The sequence below is a fragment of the Dama dama genome, chromosome X (assembly GCF_033118175.1).
Source record: "Dama dama isolate Ldn47 chromosome X, ASM3311817v1, whole genome shotgun sequence".
NCBI classification, from domain to species: Eukaryota; Metazoa; Chordata; class Mammalia; order Artiodactyla; family Cervidae; genus Dama; species Dama dama.
In genome coordinates this window covers 8,567,042-8,587,647 of record NC_083714.1, presented here as the reverse complement: position 1 = coordinate 8,587,647, position 20,606 = coordinate 8,567,042, and the positions used below count along the sequence as shown (strand labels likewise).

At 54.9% G+C, this 20,606-nt stretch overlaps 2 protein-coding genes across 2 annotated transcripts; both read right to left on the bottom strand.

The window, feature by feature from the left end:
* Positions 1-300: 300 nt before the first annotated feature.
* Positions 301-3,555, bottom strand: TREX2 (three prime repair exonuclease 2). The gene is made up of 2 exons (XM_061136352.1): positions 1,958-3,555; positions 301-1,292 (listed from the first exon to the last, which is right to left on the bottom strand). Exon 2 carries the CDS (start codon positions 1,256-1,258, stop codon positions 548-550), a length of 711 nt encoding a protein of 236 aa, XP_060992335.1. The 5' UTR covers positions 1,259-1,292; positions 1,958-3,555; the 3' UTR covers positions 301-547.
* Positions 3,556-3,628: 73 nt separating this feature from the next.
* Positions 3,629-20,345, bottom strand: HAUS7 (HAUS augmin like complex subunit 7). The gene is made up of 10 exons (XM_061136936.1): positions 20,208-20,345; positions 19,231-19,346; positions 15,136-15,203; positions 12,986-13,050; positions 10,281-10,372; positions 9,859-10,017; positions 9,657-9,753; positions 8,986-9,204; positions 7,916-8,030; positions 3,629-3,796 (listed from the first exon to the last, which is right to left on the bottom strand). The coding sequence occupies exons 1-10, from the start codon at positions 20,343-20,345 to the stop codon at positions 3,726-3,728; spliced, it is 1,140 nt and encodes a 379-aa protein (XP_060992919.1). The 3' UTR covers positions 3,629-3,725.
* Between the last annotated feature and the right edge of the window lie 261 nt (positions 20,346-20,606).

The following is a 20,606-nucleotide window of genomic DNA, read 5'->3' as shown; positions in this document are numbered from 1 at the left end:
GAGGTTACTTTGGTCCTGCTCACTGATTTTTGGGGGTCTCTGGGGGGATGATAATCAAAGCCGCGGGAGGAGACCAGCCAGGGCAGAGGCCCATGGCTTGAGGTCCACAGCCCCAGCCTGTCAACCCTTTGGACCAGGCTCTGAGCACGGAGGTCTCACCCAGCAGACTCACCGCAGAGAGGCCACAGGGGGCTGCCCTGGAGGGCAGGTGGGGGGGGCTTGGCTCCTGCCCTGAGCCTTGCTCCCTGCCTGGCCCCTCTGGGCAGGGTGTGGGGAGGAGGGGAACTGAAAGCCAGCTGGTGAGCAGTCGTTAATGTTTATTGAAAGACGGGGTGACAGGTGGGTGCCAGCAACAACCAACTTCCCTGGCGCCCAGGCCAGGGAAGAGGCCAGGAGAAGGCTTTAGGGCTGTGAGGCTGGTTGGACCAGAACGGGGTAAAGCCTGGCAGGTGTCTGGGCCCAGCTGAATGGTGCAGATGCTGGTGCTGCCCTGCTGCAGGGACTGAGGCCTCATTGCCTTGGGCAGCAGCATCACCGAGCCCCTGGCTCAGGCCTCGAGCCTCAGGTCATCAGGTGGCATGTACATGGGCTCCACGTGGGCCCAGCTGAGGGCCTGTTCGTCAGCCCAGGTGAGCAGCTCGGCAGCGCGGTGCAGGAAGACCATAAGCAGGGTGTGCACATCACCCTCAGCAGAGTGGGCCGCATTCGGCTCCGCCTGGAAGTAGCGGCGGAAGAGGCTGCCCAGGCTGTAGCTCTTACCGCCCTGGGCCCGAGTGCCGTGGCTGTGGGCACGGTCCAGGCCCCGCAGTGCCGCAAGCGTGTCCAGGCAGATGGTGTCCTGGGGCAGATCAGCACCCAGGCGCTGCAGCTCCATGCAGAGCAGGGGGAAGTCGTAATCGAAGCCGTTGTGGGCCACCAGGCACACGGGGCCCTCCTGGCGGCTCAGGAAGGCCTGCAGTGTCCGCACCACGGTGCCGTCAAACCCAGCCTTCCCGCACCTGGCCAGGCCCTCGCAGCTCAGGCCAGTAATCTCACTCGCCTTGGCGGTGAAGGGGCGCTCCGGGCTCATGCACAGTGTGAGCTTGTCCATGACCCGGGGTGGGCGGGGGGTCCCAGACTCATCATGCTCGGGGTTCTCCAGGGAGGACCGGTGGACTGCAAACAGGGAGAGCTCAGCAATCTCAGGGTCCACGCTGGGGAGGCCGGTGGCTTCCAGGTCCAGAAAGACAAAGGTCTTGGCCCGAGGTCCCTTGGACATGGTGATGGTTTTCACAGAACGGGGAAGCCTACAGCTGCCGAAATAAGAGGCAGAAGACACAGGGGCCAAAGAGATGGGGATGCCTGGCCTCGGCCAGCCACAGCTTTGCCCGTGGCCAAGGTTCTGACCCTTCTGACTTCCCTTCTGGCTACCTCATGAGCCTTTAGGCTCTAGGAGCCATTTCTAAGACCCAGGTCCAGAGAGACTGCTATGGGGCCTTCTGAACTGGGATCCAGCGACTGGGATCTGTTACTTCTGTCCAGGATGAGGCCTCCTGGGGTCTTGTCACACCCTCCATGGTGGCCCTCAGACCCTCCCTGACCATGCCCACTGCTACCGTCTAGTAAACAGCAAAAGGCAGGTCTGATATGCCCAGACCCTGGCCTAGGGCCTCTGCCTCTGGACCCGAAGGACATGGACAGGCAGTGTGCCAGGCCCATGTCACCAGGGACTGCAGCCTAGGATGGCACCATCACCAACACACTGTGGCCAGCAGCCTCAGGACCAGTGCCCAACAAATGTGACCCTGGGATCAGCTGCTGGAAAGCAGGCAAGCAGGCACCCAAGACAGCTCTCCTGGGAATTCCCAGCCTCCCTGGCTTGGCCTCCTCCCAGCACACAGGTGGATCCAATCCGGATCTGACCCAATCTGCCCCCCGTTCTGCTTCCGGGCCCCAGCAGCTGGCCACGCTGGCTTACCTGCAGCAGCTGCTGGCCGGGTTCTTGGGCTACTGGATACCTCACACAGGCTGCTCTGGGCGGCCTTTAATCTGTGGCTGTGGCCCGCCCCCAGCCGCCTGTTGGGTAGGGAGGAGATCCGAGGCCACAGGACCTGTGCTGCCGGCTTGCCACCCCCTCACTTGCTCACAGCTGCTGGGACACACGCCCCATGTTTTTACAGGCCGAAAAGCTGGCTCCTGGGCCGCAGGCGGGCTCCCCACAGGTGGAGTGCAGCCTGGGCTGGAAGAACGTGTCACAGGTGTGTCACAGGTGTGAAGAGGAAACCCAAGCCCTCTGCCCTGCCTCCACGACTGATCAGGGCTGGCGGCAGCAGCCGGGCCTGATGCCTTGGGTTCAATACCCAGCCCTGGGCTGGCACCCTCCCACAGGAGTATCTCCAGGGCACAGCTCTGTCACCAGAGACAACTAAAGTGGGCTAGGAAGACAGACCACAGTGTGGCCCCACTGACAGCAGTTGGGGTGCACCAGGGCAGTGGCTCTCCCACTATAGGGGGGGAGCTCCTCTTCCTCTAGAGTATCTCAGGGGCCTGGAGCAGAGGCTACCAGGGAAGGAGCAAAGGGAGGTGTGGCAGGTGGGAGCAGCCCTCCACCGAGTGCCATGAGAGCCAGAGGCTCCGGGTCCTGCCCAGCCCATGTGGCTTGGGCCAGGGTGAAGGGCACAGTCAACATAGGAGGTAAGAGAAAAGGCCCTCCCTACTCCAGGAGAGCGGATGGCACCATCCCCAGGACCTCATCCCTGGGCAAGTCGTGCCAGCCTCCGGCAGTGGGTGCTCACAAGCACAGTCTCCCACTGGGGTGCAGGGAGGCAGTTAAGAGCCAGGGGCAGCCTGCCCGCAGTGGGCCCTTCAGTCTCCTGGGCTGTAAAGCTGTCAAGGAACCTGGACCACAGTGCCCAGGGGTCTGCCTGTGCTCCCACCTCTGCCAATGGCAGGGGACCAGCTCCCTGGAGCTTCCTGATCTGGAACAGCCACAGGGCAATCAGGGAAACGAAGATGCAAGTGAGACTGGCAACCAAATGCTTAGATGGGGTGGGGGGGGGCCTCCCCCAGCGCCCTTCAGCCTGATCCTGAGCTGAGGGGGGCAGGGGACCCCACCAGGTGTGCCTGTCCCTGGGCTTGCAGGAGGGAGGTAGCTGTGACACAGCTCAGGCAGATACTGGGTGGCCCTGGAAAGCCCCGACAGCCGCTTCCTGGCCAACCAGTCAGGCCACCAACAAGAATTCCCCAGGTCAGTGCTGGGTGGCCTGGGGAAGCAGGAGAAGGAAGCACACGTCCCCACTGGCCACACCCCAGATGCAGTGGGTGCCAGCACCCCGAAGGCCAGCCCAGGGTTGGGGGTAGGAAGCAGCGGATCAGGGCCTGGTGGAGGCCATGGTTGCATTCAGCCAGGAGTCGTGACAAGACACCGCCAGTCTTAACAGGTAATGGAACATGGGGCAGGCAGGATGGGCAGGGAGGCAGTCAGGCAGAGCCACAGAAGCAAAAAAGTAGGCTGCAGGCAACTTCTTAAAACCTGGGCTTTCTTTTCTCCCCAGCTCACACCATCCAAACCCGCCCCACCCCACCCCACCTCCACCCCCCACCATCCCCACGTTACCTTCCCTTCACTCCCCACCCCACCCCACCCCACCCCCCACCAAAGAGCTGAAGGTGCTGAGCAGCTAGAGGCAGCAAGGGGGCTGACTGCTGCTGCCTGGCTCTTCGGGGTAGAGCTCCCTGCTCACAGGCTACTGTGGGCCTTTGTGCAGACAGTCGCTGAAGGTCTTATATTGCTGGGTTAGCTCTTCTATTTTGGTGGCTGCCAAAGAAAGAGAACGGCAAATAGCAAGGTTAGTCAGTCCAGCTGTCCTCGGGCCCCAGGCACCCAGCAACGGGTTAAGCCAGGAGCCCCCGACGGGGCCAGGGCCTGGTGAGCTCCGATGGAAGCCCCTGGGGGCCCCAGGCAGAGCCCCCAGGCTGGGGTTCACTGGCTTGGCCGGGTCCCTCCCTGCCACTCTCCGCAAAGCCCAGGAGCCAGGGAGGTTCATGATTTGGATGCTGTATGGATTTTGATCAGTCCTTCCTTCAGCTCATCTAGGAGCTCACCTCCCCAGCCCATCCTCTGCCCTCCCACAAGGTTGGCAAGTGGTGTTAAGTCCTGCCCATCCCAAGGGTGAGTGCAAAGCTTGGGCATCACGGGGTAGGCCTCAGGGTGATGGCTGGGCAGGCATCTCACAGAGAGGAGACAGGCCTGGTCCCAACGAGCCTTCCCACTCACCACTGCCACTCCCTCTGAGGGCACTCACATTTCTCCTACATACAGATAGGATTCGGGGGTGTCATTTCCCTTTACCAAGTCCTCAGATTCTCCCAATCTCTAGATGCCCCAGCCCTGCTCCTGGGCTCCCCCAGATCCAGGCGTATTCTCAGCTCACATGTCGCCCCTCTGTCCCAGGCCCTCGGTGCTACATGGCCTTCTCTTGGTTCAGGGTTTGGCCAAGCTGTGCTGTCTCTGGAAGCCTGGGCCCCCGACACTGTATCCCTGCTACTGTGGATTATGGGAGGCTGGGTCTGGAGTGCGTCCTGGGGCTCCCTCTGGTCTGGACTCAGCTGTCAACTCTGCAACCGCCTCCCTCCTCCTTCCTTCCTTTCTCAGAGTCAGAGATCTCAGCCCATCTCTGTGCTGTTTTTCTTTGCCCTTGTTTGTATATCTGCCCCTTGTCTCTTGAGTCTCGAGATGTTTTCTACTCAAGATCTGCCTAACTCTCTCATGGGTTGTTCTGAACACTGTGACAACCATGTTTAACCCCTAAGAGTGTCTGCTTGTATTTCTCCTTGCTGGGTCTTCCCAGTTTCCTCAGTATGTGTGGACAAGATGCTGAGTATGTTCATTCAAGTTGGTTGGAAAGTTCTCTTCTCTGAATGACCACTGCCTCTGGTGGTGGAAAAGGGTTGGGGCAAACACAGACAAAGCATCAAGTGCAGAAAGAGACAATAGGGCAGGAGAGGCCCACGAGGGCTCTGAAGAGCTGCAAGAGTCCTGGGAATGTGGAAGTCCACATGCATGCCTGGGGCCGCGAGCGCGTCTGGGAGAGACCTGCAAAGGCCCTGAGCCCATGACTTTGCTTGACCTTAAGGCAGGACCAACAGAGGTGCGGAGGAAGGAAACATCGTCAGCCATCTGGCTGAGTGTGGAGGAAAACCATGAAGCTACATGCCCAAGTAGCTCACACAACTCCAAATGGGAGAAACTCAAAAGTGACGCCACACCAAGACTGTCAAAAAGAGCCAAAGGGCAAGACAAATCTGAGAACGGAAGACGGAAGAGACTACACCAGGGCCTCCATTACATGTCAATGAACGTGAGTGATCACAGACCCTACTTGGGAGGTGTAGGCACTGGGAGAGAATCCTCACCAAGCCAGGCCAGCGCTCAGCTTCAGGCAGGAAGCGGCTGATGGAGTCGCTCTTGTGTGAGGCATGTTCCATCTCTTAGCCTGGTCTGTGGTACACAACTATCTGCTTTAAAGTCAGTGGCAATGGACTGAAGGGGGTTTGCCACAGCCCAGGGGACAGAGGCAGCTTTTCACTTGACTAACCCTGAGTTAAGACTTCTCCCAAAAGGCTGCTTTTTTCTTATAACAAAAAACAACAACAATGAAAAACCTTCTCTGAGTGTATTTTTCACAAGAAGAAAAAACTTACTCAGAAACAAAGTTTAAAATTAAATGCAGACACAATTTTGACCTTACCCAATAGCAGGAAGGTGGGAAACAACAAAGCTAGCCCCACAAACGGGAGGAGCTGGCCTCACCGCCACGACGACAGAACCTCACCCCCGTGTGGAACCTCAACTGTTGAAACGAGTTCACTGCAACCTTTCTTAAAGGTTGACAATCACAGGGAAATTCCCTTAGTGATACATGTTCACTGCAGAATATGTGAAGGCTGCAGAACAGGATAAAGAAACAGGAAACAAACTAAACGATCACAACAAACTGGAGAATTCTTCAAGAGATGAGACTACTAGACCACCATACCTGCCTCCTGAGAAATCTGTATGCAGGTCAAGAAGCAACAGTTAGAACCAGACATGGAAAAACAGACTGGTTCCAAACTGGGAAAGGAGTATGTCAAGATTGTATACTGTCACCCTGCTTATTTAACTTATATGCAGAGTACATCATGCGAAATGCCGGGCTGGATAAAGCACAAGCTAGAATCAAGATTGCTGGGAGAAATATCAATAACCTCAGATATGCAGATGACACCACCCTTATGGCAGAAAGATAAGAAGAACTAAAGAGCCTCTCGATGAAAGTGAAAGAGGAGAGTGAAAAAGTTAGCTTAGAACTCAACATTCAAAAAAACTAAGATAATGGCATCTGGTCCCATCACTTCATGGCAAATAGATGGGGAAACAATGGGAACTGTGACAGAATTTACTTTCTTGACAAGCTTATACCGGGCTCCAAAATCACTGCAGATAGTGACTGTAGCCATAAAGTTAAAAATGCTTGCTCCTTGGAAGAAAACCTATGACCAACCTAGACAGCATATTAAAAAGCAGAGACATTACTTTGCTGACAAAGGTCTGTCTAGTCAAAGCTATGGTTTTTCCAGTAGTCATGTATGGATGTGAGAGTTGGACTATAGAGAAAGCTGAGCACTGAAGAATTGATGATTTTGAACCATGTTGGGGAAGACTCTTGAGAATCCCTTGGACTGCAAGGAGATCCAACCAGTTCATCCTAAAGGAAATACTCATTAGAAGGACTGATGCTGAAGCTCCCATACTTTTGCTACCTGATGCAAAGAGTCAACTCATTAGAAAAGACCCTGATGCTGGGAAAGATTGAAGGCAGGAGGACAAGGGGGTTACAGATGATCAGATGCTTGGATGGCATCATCAACTCAATGGATAAGAGTTTGAGCAAGTTCTGGGAGATGGTGAAAGATACAGAAGTCCAGCATGCTGCAGTCCATGGGGTTGACATAACTTAGCGACTGAATAACAAACGATCTAAATCACCTCTGACTCTGACACAGAGAAAATCAACATCCACGTGGTAGCTCAACTCCTATAATGGATTCCTCTGCATTTTTTCCTTTTAGAAAAGTAAGATCATACTGTGTATTTCACTTTTAACCTGCATTTTCCTTTTAACATTATATGCATTTCCTCATGTCATTGTAACCAAATTTTGAAACAACAAATACTGTCCCACAATATACATATAACCAGTATCTACCCAAGCATTATCCAAGAATAAAACCTTGAATTATTCCCATTTGTCAGTATTGCAAATGCTGGAACAGTATAACAATAAATAATCGAAAGTGACCTACAGGCTCAGTAACAGAAAACGTTAAGCAAATTTTAGCTCATGTCTGAAAGGAAGCATCTGACGATTGGAATTATGACTTTGAGAACCTGGGTCAATGCTTAAAATGAGGTCCAAGGGAAAGAATATAATAGTGTAGCATGATGTGATTAGATTCAACTTATACAAAAAATAAAAAATGATGAGAGGTGTACACCTATGGCTGATTCATGTCAATGTATGGCAAAAACCACTACAATATTGTAAAATAATTAGCCTCCAATTAAAATAAATAAATTAATTTAAAAAAGTGATGAGAGGAAACAGAATAGAGGGAAACAGACCAAAACATGAACACTGACCGCTTCTGGGCCACTGCGCTAGGCAGTGCTTTTAGTTTCCCTCTGCACGGCTTTAGAGAATCCCCATTTTCCACCATTCATGGTTTTCTTTTCTGATCTGTCAAAAGCATTTTTTAAGGGAAGGAAAACCTTAAGCATCAGAAAAAGAAGAGAACAGGAAGGGACCAGTCCCCAAATGCAGGCCGAGGTGCCCTAAGATGGCCCCGACCACCAATTCAGTGGCCACGGACACAGCAAGGGGTGACCACATACCTAGACTCATGACAGAGCTGTTGTTACCCCAACATATCTGCTCGTCCTGCTGCTGGTTCGCCATCTGCATGGCTTTCGCCGAGGTGCTAGTGACTTCCACAGCTGCCTTCAATAGCTGGGATGGAGGAACAGAGGGTGGGGACATGTAGGCTTGAATGCTAGTGGTCTGACCCACAGGAGGTGTCTCCTGCTCCCTGCCCCAGTGGACACTGAACACCTGCCTCCAGCTGCAAGGACAGTCACCCACCAGAGCTCCCCAGCGTAACTCCATTCCTCCTGGCCCTGCAGGGACACCACACTATCACAGATCCCACCCCACACTGGGGCCACACAAAGCCAGGGTTGAGGGGACAGATGGACAATGCAAAAGTCAGTGTCTCAAGGTCAAAGGGCCTTTCTGATGGGCGAGGACTGTGCCCTAACTCAGCCTGTTGGTAGACTAGCAAAGAACAAGCTGGTCAGAGATTCAGAAGTCTGGGAGCTTTCTTGTGAGAACACCAAGGCCAGTGCCATGGGAGCCCTGAGTCGATGGCAGAGTGTCACGTGTGGCAAGTGTGCACATAATCATAACCAAAGCTAGCAGTCTGGGTTCCAGGGATCGGAATCAATCCTGAGGCCATCAGCTCAGCCATGTGAGGTCGCCTTTTCCTGTGTGTCCGAACTCGGTCAAGGGCCCAGACGGGCAAGCATCCGTCTGTCTGTATGGCACCGCTCTGGACCACGTGAGGATGAACACCTGCTTGAGCCTCTTGTGCAGACAGGCTGAGGCCAACACCAGGACAGAAGCTGTAGGCTGGGACGAGAGTCTCCCACGGTCAGCTGGGGCCCAGCACAGACAGTGCACATACCTCTTCTGCGCCTGAAGTTGTGGCTTGGTTGGCACCCTCATGAAGGGCAGGGGGGCCCATGGAGGGACATCCCCAGCACCCCTCCTCCCCTCTATAGCCCCAACCTGCCTTTAAGTTTCAGCCTGAGGCCTGGAGCCTGGAGCTCAGCCGGTCCCCACCCTCGGGTGCCTCGCTGGGGGTACAGTGGCCGCTGGGAAGGGCCGGGGGAAGGGCAATGCTTACTTGGCTGCACGACATCAGGGTCTGGTACACGGCCTGGACGATGGGGCCACATGGATGGAGGTAGGGGCCTGGGCGTTGGCAGTACTCGCCCAGCTCACCATCGTAGACTTGCAGGAAAGCCACGACGAGCTGATGGAAGTCAGAGGTGACCAGGCGCAGCTTCTGGTCCAGGGTGCTTGCGTGGGCGCTGCCCACAGCAGCTCCTTGCTGTGCAAAGCACTGCGAAGTCAGGGGTGGAGGCTATCCCGCCTGCCACGGGGCACCAGGCAGGGCCCTAAGCCCCTTGGAGAGGTGGGGGTCTACTGGCCACTCCATGCTTCCAGAAACCGGGAGACAAACAGAAGACCGGAGGCTTGCAGGGACCTCAACGTCCTCCTGAGGACCTTAGTGGCAATGAGGACAAGTCTGGGGCTGCAGGGAGGGCCGCAGGAGAAAGCCCAGGAAAAGCCCAGGGTGCCAGGCCTGGCACAGGGCTCCCCTCCAAAGCTGGTCCTTTCCACTCCTGGAAAAGCCTCCCCTCTCCGGCCATCACATTCTAGAAGCTGGGCCATTCAGCACATGTGCCACCTCACTCAGGCCTCCCAACATGCTCGTCGAAGAGACAGAGCTGTCTGAGGCTTCAGGACATCCGGCGGGGGCCCCCTGCAACCCCCTTGCGGCTGGCACCTCACCTCTACCTGGAGTGCCTGAAGCTTTGAGGCACTTTCCTGCAGCTGCCGGGCCAGTTCTGCCACCTTCTCCTCCTCTGACTTGACCAAGGGGCTGGCCCTGCAGGGAAACAAGGGGTCACTTCTGCCTGGTGCCATCACAGGCACCGGGGCACCTGTGGACCACACACGGGAGGCTTCCCATCCCAGCCAACAGGCCACCTACTCCTGCCTGTTGTTGCTCTGCTTGTCGAGAAGCGGCTGCACGTCCACGGGCCATGGTTCACACTCAGGTCTCAGGAGCATCTGCAGGCAAGGGCTGGAGAAGAGCTCCCCCAGCAGCCCCTCGGTCTTCTCCCTGGTGTCCTCAAAGCGCTCCTCCAAGCTGCAAAGGCAGCCCCAGGGCCACGCTGTCAATGCCAGAGACCAGCCAAGACCAGCGAAGGGGCCAGGAGAAGGCATCTCCTCTGGTCTCTGAGAGCCCGCCCACCTGCAGGGACAGCCCAGGTATCCATCCTCGGTGGGGTGAGCCTGCGTTCCCCTGGGATGGAGCATGGCGGGGTTCCTGCTGGGAAGATGTGTCCAGGGGGCTTGGAGGAGCAAGGGTGCCCGGCGGCTGATTCGGGCAGGGCCTGTGCCAAGCTTTACCTGGGGCAGCTGGAGTCGCCGACACTCAGGCTGCGGACCACGTCCAGCAGTTGGTCCATGAAGTGCAGCTGCTTCTGGGCGCAGGCCCGGCCCTGGGCAGGGAAGGGCACATGCACTCACTAGCCCAATGTGCCAGGGGCCCCCTGCTGCCCCAATGAGCCAGTAGCCCCCCCAGGCTTCCACCTGGCAGGTTCATGGACAGGTTCAGGGCACCCAGCACAACAAGACAGGCAGTGGATGTGGCCACGTCACACCCACTAATTTGTGGCCAACGGGGACTCGTTCCCCCATAGGCGGCATGCAGCCAAGCCTTACAGCCAGAGTCCCTGAGAGCAGCTGAGTCACCCTCCGCCCCAAAAGCAGCTGGGATGCCCAGCCAGGAGTGGTCCGATCGAGAGCTCAACTCCTTCCGGAAAGGGGAAGAGGCCCGAGACCAAGCCCTGTGATGCAAATTCAATCTGGGAGAGCTTGTGTGAATGTGGGCTGTAAACACAGCCTGCTCCGAGAGCCCTGTGAGCAACAGCGTTTAGAGTGGGCCGAGAAGGGGAGGGCCAAGGGGGCCCAGGCAGCCCCGGGGAGGCAGCAGACTGGGATACAGGGTCACATTCTGCTGTCTTGTTTGCAGCTCAGTTCCCGTCCACAAGCATCATGGTTGCAGCTGCCTGGCACTCCCTGCGAGCCTGGCTCCCACCTGCGTAGCCACAGGGACGGGGCCAGTGCCTCTGCAAGCTCCTGGCATCTCTACCTCCATGCCCCCTGGCCTGCCACTGGGGGCATCACTACCTCGTGTCGCCTCCTTCTCCCAACGGGCCCCAAACAACACCAAGCCAGAATGATACACCTGAAGGGCACCCTGCAAGTAGGAGATGGGGCGTGGGACACTGTCTAGATGGAGGAAAGCCTGGGCAGAAACGTGAGACCAAGTGTCACTCAGGATCTTACAAAGCCTTGACTGGCGGCCTGGGCTGCCCACCAGCCCATCTGCAGCAGACCAGCTCCAGGAGCCCCACCAGCTCAGGAAAGGGTAAGCCACTCCTCACAGCCTGTACACTGAAAACTACAAAACATCTCCAAGAGAAATTTAAGAAAACCGAACTACATGGAACAACAGCCCATGTTTAAGGATAGAAAGTCTTATTAGAGGTAATGGTAATACTCGCCAAAGTGATCTACAGATTCAACATAATCTCCATCAAAAGCTCAGTTTTGCACAAACTGACAAACTGATTCTAAAATTCATATGGAAATTCGAGGTACCCCTAAAAGTCAAAACAATCCGAAAAAGAGCAAACAAAGTTGGAGGACTGACTTGTTCACAATTTACTGCAAAGCTACAGTCATCAAGGCATTCTGCTACTGGCATAAGGACAGGCATAAGGATCAATGGAATAGAATTGGAGAATCCAGAAATAAAGCCTCACTTTTACATTCATCGATTTTCAACAAAGATGCCCAAACAGTCCAATGAGGAAGAATGGTCTTTTCAACAAATGGTTGATTAACTGGAAAAACTGGACAGCCACACACAAAAGAATGAAGTTGGATACACACCTTATAGCCATACATAAAACTAACTCAAAATGGGTCAAAGATCTAAATATAAGAGCTAAAAATACAAAACTGTTTTTCAACAAAACTCAAAAATTTTGTACTCCAAAGGACACATCTAGAAAGTGAAAAGACAATCCACAGAATGGGAGCACATATTTATAAATCAAATATCTGATGTGACTTGTATCCAGAATATATAAAAAATTCTTACATCTCAAAAATAAAAAGACAACCCAATTAAAAAGTGGGCAAAAGAACTGAATAGAGACATTACTCCAAAGAAGATACACAAATGGCTAATAGGCACATGAAAAGATGTTCAACACCATTAGTCATCAGGGAAATGCAAATCAAAACCACAATGAGAAAAAAAAAAAACACAATGAGATAGCCCTTCACACCCACCAGGATGGCTCATGTCAAAATGATGAACAATAACAAGTGTTGGTGATGACCTGAGAAACTGGAACCCTCACACAATGCTGGTGAGAATGTGAAATGGTTACAGACACTTTGGAAAACACTTTGGGGTTCCTCGAAAAGTTTAACATATTCAAAGAATTCTGAAAGTTAGGTAATTCCACTCCTAGATATTCATATATACTGAAGAGAACCAGAAACATGTCTTCTGTCAAAAATGTATAAGGCACAGTCGGAGCATCATTATTTCTAAGAGCCAAAACATGGAAATAATTATTTCAAATATGCTTCTTAAATTTTAAGGGGAGGTGGCAGGGTTTCAGAGTAGGTTTAAGGGTGGCTGCCTTTGTATGGAAACCCATGGTAGGCAACACATGGAGGAAAATACATGGGCTCAGAAGCCAGAAGGTTGGGTTCAAGAGGCCAGGCTCTGTTACAGAGTAACCTTGAGAGAGCTGTTTTGTCACCTTCCCGGGGAGATGGCATATGACAAGGACCTGCTATCTTGGGGAGGAGGGGGATGACAGTTACTGGCACATAAGCCAAAGCGCCTCCTCAACTGCTTCAACCAGCCCCTCACCTCATCCTAGGAATGGCAGGGATCCACCCAAAGGAATCCTATGGGTTCCTGCCCCAGGGGCTTAGGATGCTGGCTCCTAGGGAAGGAGCCTTCCCAGAATCACCCCAGCATCATGGAGGCCCCCAGCCCACAAGGACAGGGGGCTCTCTCTTACCTTCAGGAGCTCCTGGTCATCCAGCCCACACAACATCAGTTCATGGCCCAGTTTCACCATCTCTGCTGGAACACAAGGGTCCAGTTACTGCAGACAGTCACCCAAACAGGGGGACGCCAGGCACCCTGGCCAAGTGCCAAGGGGTTCCCTGCTAAAGGAGGTCAACAAGGAAGCAGGTGGCGGACACCCTGGGGTGCCAGCATGGCCTCCTGCTGTGTGACCTACACCTGGTCACTGCCCTTCTCTGGGGGCTAGGTTCCTTACCTGCGATGAGAGGTTGCATTCAATGCTCTTCCATACAGGCAACGCTGGCTTCCAACAGAAGCCTGCCAGCTGCCCGGGGAGCCCACAGAGGCCAGGGCACCTTCCAAAGATGCCGCATGCCACCCTTTCAGAGACCTCGGCAAGCCACAGCACAAGGAACCATCTCACATTTCTCAGTTTCATCCAGGCCCTTCACGCCATCACACCCCTTCCTCTTGCAGGCAGCCCTAGCAGGTGGCTACTCTTCCATTTCACAGATTAGGAAACTGAGGCCCTATGTGGTGCAAGGAATCCTCAGCCGAGTCTTCCAGGGAATCCTGGGCGTTCTCCGAAGAACCAGATGGTAGGCCACAACTTGGAGCCACAAAGCTGGGGGCCAGTGCAAGCTCTACATCCCATCCAGCCCTGCAGCCCCTGACCCCAAATCCCTGCAAATGCCTACATCTGAGTCTCATCAAGTCCAGCAAACAGTCCCTTCACTAGAAATCCAGGATCTGGGTGGCGTTCCCCTCTTCCAGTGCCCCACACCCATCTCAGCACAGCACATAAGCCCAAAGTCAGGATTATATGGCTCTCCTTGGAATACAGGCCTGCGTCCTTCTGCAGTCTACCAGGCCTGGCCTGGTCTGGCCCTGTCGCCCCTTGGACCTCGCCCGAGCCCTGGCCCCTTGCTCTGCCCTCTACCGCAGCCACCCTGGCCTCCTAGCTGTTCCTAACCCCTGCCTTGGTGCTTGTTTTTCTCTCGCCCTAAACACTATTCTTCCTGAGATCTGCCTGCCTCACTTCCTTCCTTCCCACATGACTCTTGTTATTTAAAAGGGAGGCCTTCCCCAGCCATCTTATGTCAACAGTGCCACCCTTCTCCCAGCCCACCCGAGCACCACCCTGCCTTCACCTGCCTTTGTTTATGGTGCTTCTCAGCATCTGATACACTGAGAAATGTCGCCACCTCCTGTGTATCACCTGTCTCCTAGCTAGCAAGCAAGCTCCACAAGAGTAGTGCTGGGTGTGGAGCGGGTGCTCCTTAAATGTGAACGGGTGACTTGTGATCCCCACTCTGCGTGTCACAGTTTCTCCCAATTACACTCTTCCTCAAGTGCTCACATCTACCACCTGCTATGCCACCCAGGGACCCCCCCCCCACAGGGTGGGCCAGGCTGAGCTGCTCACCCACACGTTACTAAAGAGGAAACAGGCTGGGAATGGTAACACCATGGTAGGTACCTGTGCGTGCATGTTCAAGGATTCACTTGTGACCCGATGACCAGGCTGGCCCGGCCTCGACAGGCTCCGAGACACAACCCATGTGAGCCTTGGGACAGGCCTCAGATAACTAATGTGGCAGGGCCAGCAGGGGCACGGATCAGGAATCTGGGATCCAGCTCACCCACCCTGGGGCGGGGGTGGGGCAAACACAGACTCGCAGAAGGATGGACCTTCGGAAACACTGCTGTGTGGGTGAAGAGCTAGCCAGCGCCTTCAGGACTGCAATTTGCTCCCTTTAACCTAGTGCTCGTTGCTGGCTTAAGGACAGTTTCTGCCAAAAATGGATTGAAAAGAAGCAGTTCCGAGATAAGCCCCCACACAGACCTGCCCAGGAATGCCTCATGTCATAGGCATGCACACACACCTAAGCACAACGTGGCCTAATCACTGGTGGCATCAGCAAGAATGGCTGTCTCTGCCCCCCAGCACCCTAGTGGATGGGCTGGCAGGGTCTCCTTCACAGGCACAAGGGAGGGCGGATCCCAGCAGGCTCTGGGGACATCCACTGAAAACACCAGTCCACTGGACAATCCACCAATCTACTAAGGAGGCCACGCACCAGGTCAGAACGGCCAGAATCCACCGTTCAACACCAAACTCCCGTAACGGAGGAGACCCACCTTGGATCTTCACTTCGGCTGACGCCCCCTTCAGCAAGCTGAACCTGTCGAGCCAGGAGGGACAGACCCTGCAGGCAAAGAGCAAAAGCAGTCAGGCATGAGTGGACTGCAGGGGGCCCTCACACCTCTCCTTACAGATGCTCTCAAAAGGGAATCTTCATATCCAGGTGCTAAATGGCACTGGAAAACTCACTTTAAAATAGATAATCTTATGTGATTTCAACTCCATAAATTATCAGCGAAACACAAAACCAAACTATTTCTGAAAGTTCACCTCGGAAACATGAATTTGAGTACTGACATTAAAATTCTCACAATAAAAACATGAAAGGACTGCCCAAGCGGAAAGAAAACTGAATTCCTCAGAGCTCTGACACCTTTCCAGGAGGAACCCAGGGACTGGCTTTGCTTGCAATCATGGTGCAGGTCTGTTTGGAGAATGTGCGAAAAGGACCTCCCTGGTCTGGCATCCTCACAGGCCGGGCCTGGGTCCCTCTCCTTGCATGTGGCTGACTGCCCTTCTCCACCTGCAGGGCTTTCTTCCCACCCAAGCCAAGCACACCAAGTTGGCTCCAGCTGATCCGGTGAAGCCCACCGCTGGCTGACATTCACCACCCCAGGGAAGCCGTGGGAAGGCTGGACCCGCCTATAGCCACACTGGCATCCCTCCACCACTGCAGGTCCTGGATGCAGTCCTTCTGCTGGGCTCTCACCTCCCAGACTTTGGGCTCACCAAGGCCAGGAGCCAACTTTCTGTTGTGTACTTCTAGGCCCTAACAAACACAGCAGCCAGCACTGAAAAGGCGGCTGGTGAGCATTAATGAATGAATGACCACAGCCTCTTGTCACAGACTGATCCACCATTAGTAAGGGCCCATGCCTATCTCTTTCAACAGAGGGGCATTTTCTGTTCTTAAACTAACGTAAGTCAACAGGCAATGATGCTACCCAAGGTCACAGCTCTGAGCCATTTGAGGGCTCCTAGCATGGTGGGCTCTGGGATCACAGTACCAGCCTCCCAGGTGGGGAGACAGCCATCCCACCTGTCCCCTTGGCCTGGTGGAGCCCTAGCCTTAACAATACTGCACAGATAAACAGGAGAGTGGCCATTGGTAAGCATCTTGCCTTAAGATGCCAAGATGAAGGGTGGGATAATTTGAGAGAATACCACTGAAACATGTCTATTACCATATGTGAAATAGATCCAAGTTCGATGCATGAGACAGGGGACTCAAAGACCCTGAGGGATGAGATGGGGAGGGAGGTGGGAGGGGGGTTCAGGATGGGGATTCAGGATGTACACCCGTGGCTGATTCATGTCAATGTATGGCAAAAACCACTCCAATATTGTAAAGCAATTAGCCTCCAATTAAAATAACTAAATTAATTTTTAAAAAGAAGATGCCAAGCTGATGGGCAGAACCATTTCCAGACATAGACCAGCAGGCATCACAAGCGACACACAGCCCAAGTCTCCCACTGGGTCTCCTCTGTGAGGGGGCACAGTCTGAGCATAGCAACCCCAGCTCCAAGGTCCAGGCCTGGCGCAGCAGTCAGGCCATGTGAAGGGCGCTCCAGCTGCTAGCCAGGGAGCCCCAGGATAACTGGGGCCAGGAACCCGCCCAGCTCTAGCAGGGTTGGGGCCCAGGCCTCACCCTGGGGACCTGCTGACTATCTCATCATGATGGTGGGAGAGGACAGTGCAGGTGTTCAGTGGAAAAGGCTCACTGTTCTTTCCCTGTGGCCATATCTGCCCCAACCAGGCTGGGGCCGGGGTGGGGGGGCTGGGAGCAAGTGGGGGCCACCCTGACACCCCCATCACAGGACTGCAGGGAAGAGGGAGACAGGACAACAGCCTCAGCTGTGCCACCTGTCTTAAATTACTCATTAAGGCACCCATTCCTTCTGTCAAAGAGGGCTGGGCCAGAAGGGGTGGGAAAGGGAAGTGCCACCATGTGAAAAGCTGGGAGGCTGGCCCTGGGCCTGGTTGCCAGGCAACATTCCCACTCACAAAGCACCAGAGAGCCAGGAGCCCTCACTGATCCATTAGGCTGAACCACAGCAAACCACTTCAACACACTCAAGAATAAATCCCCAAAAGCCTAAGTGACCTCACTCAGAAAGGACTTTCATTAAAGTTGCTTTTCCTGAAGCAGCAGGGAGCAGGGCAAAAACTAACAGTGCTCAAGGCCTCGAAAGCAAGTAAAGCTCCTCAGGCACCAAGGAAACCCACGAGAGTTGAACTCAGCGATCCAGGGGCCCTGTGGCTCTGCCTTGCCCATGCTAAAGGCCAGCTTGGCATATGAGCCACCAAGACCACCATGCTCAAACCCACCCCCCAGTCAATGCTGCATGCAGTTCCCAGGTTCCACCCAGAGGAAGGTGAATATGTGGCCCTAAACGAGGCTGAAATGGTGAAGCCATGTACAAAGAAGCCAAGAGGAAATTGGAAGAAACTGGACTCTGTGAAATCCTTTTTGGCCATCGAGAGGCCTACAGCACTTCTGCCAGCTTGGGATCATAAAAATCAATTGGACATTCCCTGGTTGCTTCTTAAAAAGATTGTTTCTTGTATTTAAAAATGCACTAAAAGCATCTGAGGGCCGCAGCCAGACTCATCCATTGCCCCTCTGACCAGCAGAGGGACCTGGTCCCCAGTTTCCACCTGGGCCAGGCAACTTTGAGCTCCCTCCCACAAAAGCCTCTCTAAGGCCTGACTTTGGCCCCCCTCCTGTGTTCAAGATCTCCAAACTAACCCAGGCCATCCTCACTTCTATCCCAGGTTCCTGGACCAGGCACTAGTCCTTCCAGGACCAACAGTGCTTGTCACGTGAGCCACTGCCATTCCAAGCCACGCTCCAGTCTTTTCCCTGCCTCTAGCCTCTCCCCTCTAAACCCATCCAACACAGAACTCCCAAGTGACCCTACCAAAAATGCCAAATTCACATGTCACTCCCCTGGTCCCAGGTTCTTTCTGCCATTCAAGCCACTGCTGCCTGGTTCTCTCTCCCACACCTTGATTCCCCGCTCCTATGGAAACCAGTGTCCGCCATGACCTGTTCCTTCCCAGATCAAATGCGACCTCCTCCATGCCAACATCCCAGCACTCAGACAACAGAGGTGTGCCCAACACTGGGATTGGTGCCTGAGCCTTCTGCACCCCCAGTTCCTTGGAGACACCTATCAGTGTCTGAGGTGTCCCAGTGAGCATGTGTCTGTGTGCCCACTTGTCACTTCAGACCCTAGAGCACATCTCAAGTATGTGCAACACCATACTGTGACCTGGGGCTAGTGGCTGGACACATGGTGCAGCTGTGTGTGTGTGTTTGTGTGTGCCTGGCACCGTGCAAGGGAAGCCAAGTCTGCCCAGGTCCCTGCGTGGCACACATACAGGATCCTATACAGCCTACAAAGACCTGGCTCATATATCCTGTCTCCTTTTAAAGAAAATCTCCAGGTCCCAGGGCAAAACATGCCTGTCTTTACCCTGGACACCCATAGCCTCTTGAGCACACCCCTGCCAGAGCCCTCAGCCTGTTGGCTTTGTCTTGGCCTGCTGTCCTGTCTGGCTCTCCAGAGCACTGGGAGCCGCTGGTAGGAAGGCACTGGATTGGTACCTGAGCCTTCTGCACCCCCAGTTCCTTGGGGACACCCATCAGTGTCTGAGAAATGGTACCATGACCCAAAGGATTGGGAAATGGGGTCTTGGCCCTGGCTTGCCACTCCTCAATAGTAAGACCCCAGATAGTTCTCGACTCCACCCTGAACCTCAGCTTCTCAGTATGAAAATGAAAGGTCTGAAATACATCATTTCCCAGATCTCTGCCAGCTCTGTAAGTAGTAGTTACAGCCAGAAAAACGCTCAGAAGCCAAGCTCAGCTATAGCACAGCTGTGAAGAAACAAGCTGAAGCACTCTCCAGGACACTTTCTCCCCAGATCCGAGCACGACCTCACTTCTTATTTAAGCAGCTGCTCTCATAGTGACTAGAGACGGTGGGCACTTTCTCATATAAAGAAGAAACCCCATCTTCCCCTGTGGGTTGAGTGGTGTCTGTGTACCCCAAGAGTGGGGGAGGAAGAAAGCAGGTTGTTACCGTGTGCATATCCACTCCAAGATTTCCAAGCGGTACTTCGAGGGGCTACACAGCAGTTCCTGAATGGTCTTTGGTTCTGTGATATAAAGACCGTCAAGGAAGGGGCAATTGAGGTCCTAAACAAGAAAGGGAAAGCCAGGAAGTTTTAGAAAGGCAACATCAGTGAAAGGTTGAAACGCACAGCAGTAATCACGCTCTCAGTGCACCTCCATTCACGCACGTTCCCGGCCACCAAGCAGCCACCAGGCAGGTGACACAGATCCCCGGCCCCGGACCACGGGTAGTGGTCTTGATCACCCCCAGAGTTCAGTCCCCTTCATCTGCAGCTCCAGGTGCCCACCACTTTGTGTCTTTTTTGGAGGCCCCCTCGAGGCAGAAGCGGTAGTTTGACTTGGTAGCAACTAGGGGTTATGGTGAGAGTCCGATATTGGCCGTAGAGCAAAGGGAACCTGGAGAGGGCCCACGGGGCCGATCACGGATTGGGGGGAGGGGGCAGGCGAGGGGAGAGGTGTCGAGGAGGGGAAAGGAGAGGGAATGAGGGGAGAGCTGGTCGCAGCCCCGGGGCTGCCGCCTGACCTCGCGGGGAAGGCGTCTTCACCACCGCTGTCACCGGCATTTGCTGAAGAAAACTCAAAGCGGGAGGCATGCACTCCGCCCATCTGTCTCCACCAGACCCTGCGACCTCCTCCTAGAAGCCAGGATCCGTGGCCCCATACCCCCGCCACCCGCCCCTGCACTCCTTCCGCACGCCAGGCCTTAAAGCATCCGCGGGACAAAAGTTCAGGCGCCTGAACTCCCAGGCACGGGCCACGGAGACAGCAAAGTGAAAGCCTAGGGCCGCCCAGGGAGCGGAGACGGACGGCCTACGAGCCTCCCCCCAGCAGCGGCGATCCGGGCCTTGCGAGGCGCCGCCGACTTCTGCAGCCCCGCCACCCAGACCCCTCCGCCCCGGGGCAGCTCCCGGGGCCTCAGGGCACCTTCAGCTTCGCGAAGACCTCTACAGCCGCCTGGAACGAGCTATCGTCACTCCCACCCTTGTAGCCGCCGCCGCCGCCGCCGCCACCGCCGCCGCCGCCACCGCCACCGCCGCCACCGCCAGGACCCAACTCTGCCATGTTTCCCGCTCGAGGCTGCGCCCTGCCCACGCCCCCGACTGACTGGCCGGCCCAGTTACCAATCAATCGCGAGCCTAGTGTCCCTCCCGCCTACCTGCCTGCGCCACAGCCGGGGCATTGCGCAGAGACGCATCCCGCCCCCTCCTCCACCGTGCCTTCCCATTGGGCAGTGGCTCCGCCCAGGAGGCTGACCTCGAGGAAAGAGGGAGGAGCCGGGGCTGGCACTTGGTTCCAGGCTCACGCACTAGGCTCCAGCCCGCC

Coding starts and splice junctions, on each gene's coding strand:
- HAUS7 (XM_061136936.1), bottom strand. CDS start 20,345: ATGGCAGAGTTGGGTCCTGGCGGTGGCGGCGGTGGCGGTGGCGGCGGC. Junction 10,018..10,280: donor GGCGACTCCAGCTGCCCCAG/GTAAAGCTTGGC, acceptor CTGCCTTTGCAG/CTTGGAGGAGCGCTTTGAGG. Junction 8,031..8,985: donor CCCTGATGTCGTGCAGCCAA/GTAAGCATTGCC, acceptor CCTCCATCCCAG/CTATTGAAGGCAGCTGTGGA.
- TREX2 (XM_061136352.1), bottom strand. CDS start 1,258: ATGTCCAAGGGACCTCGGGCCAAGACCTTTGTCTTTCTGGACCTGGAA.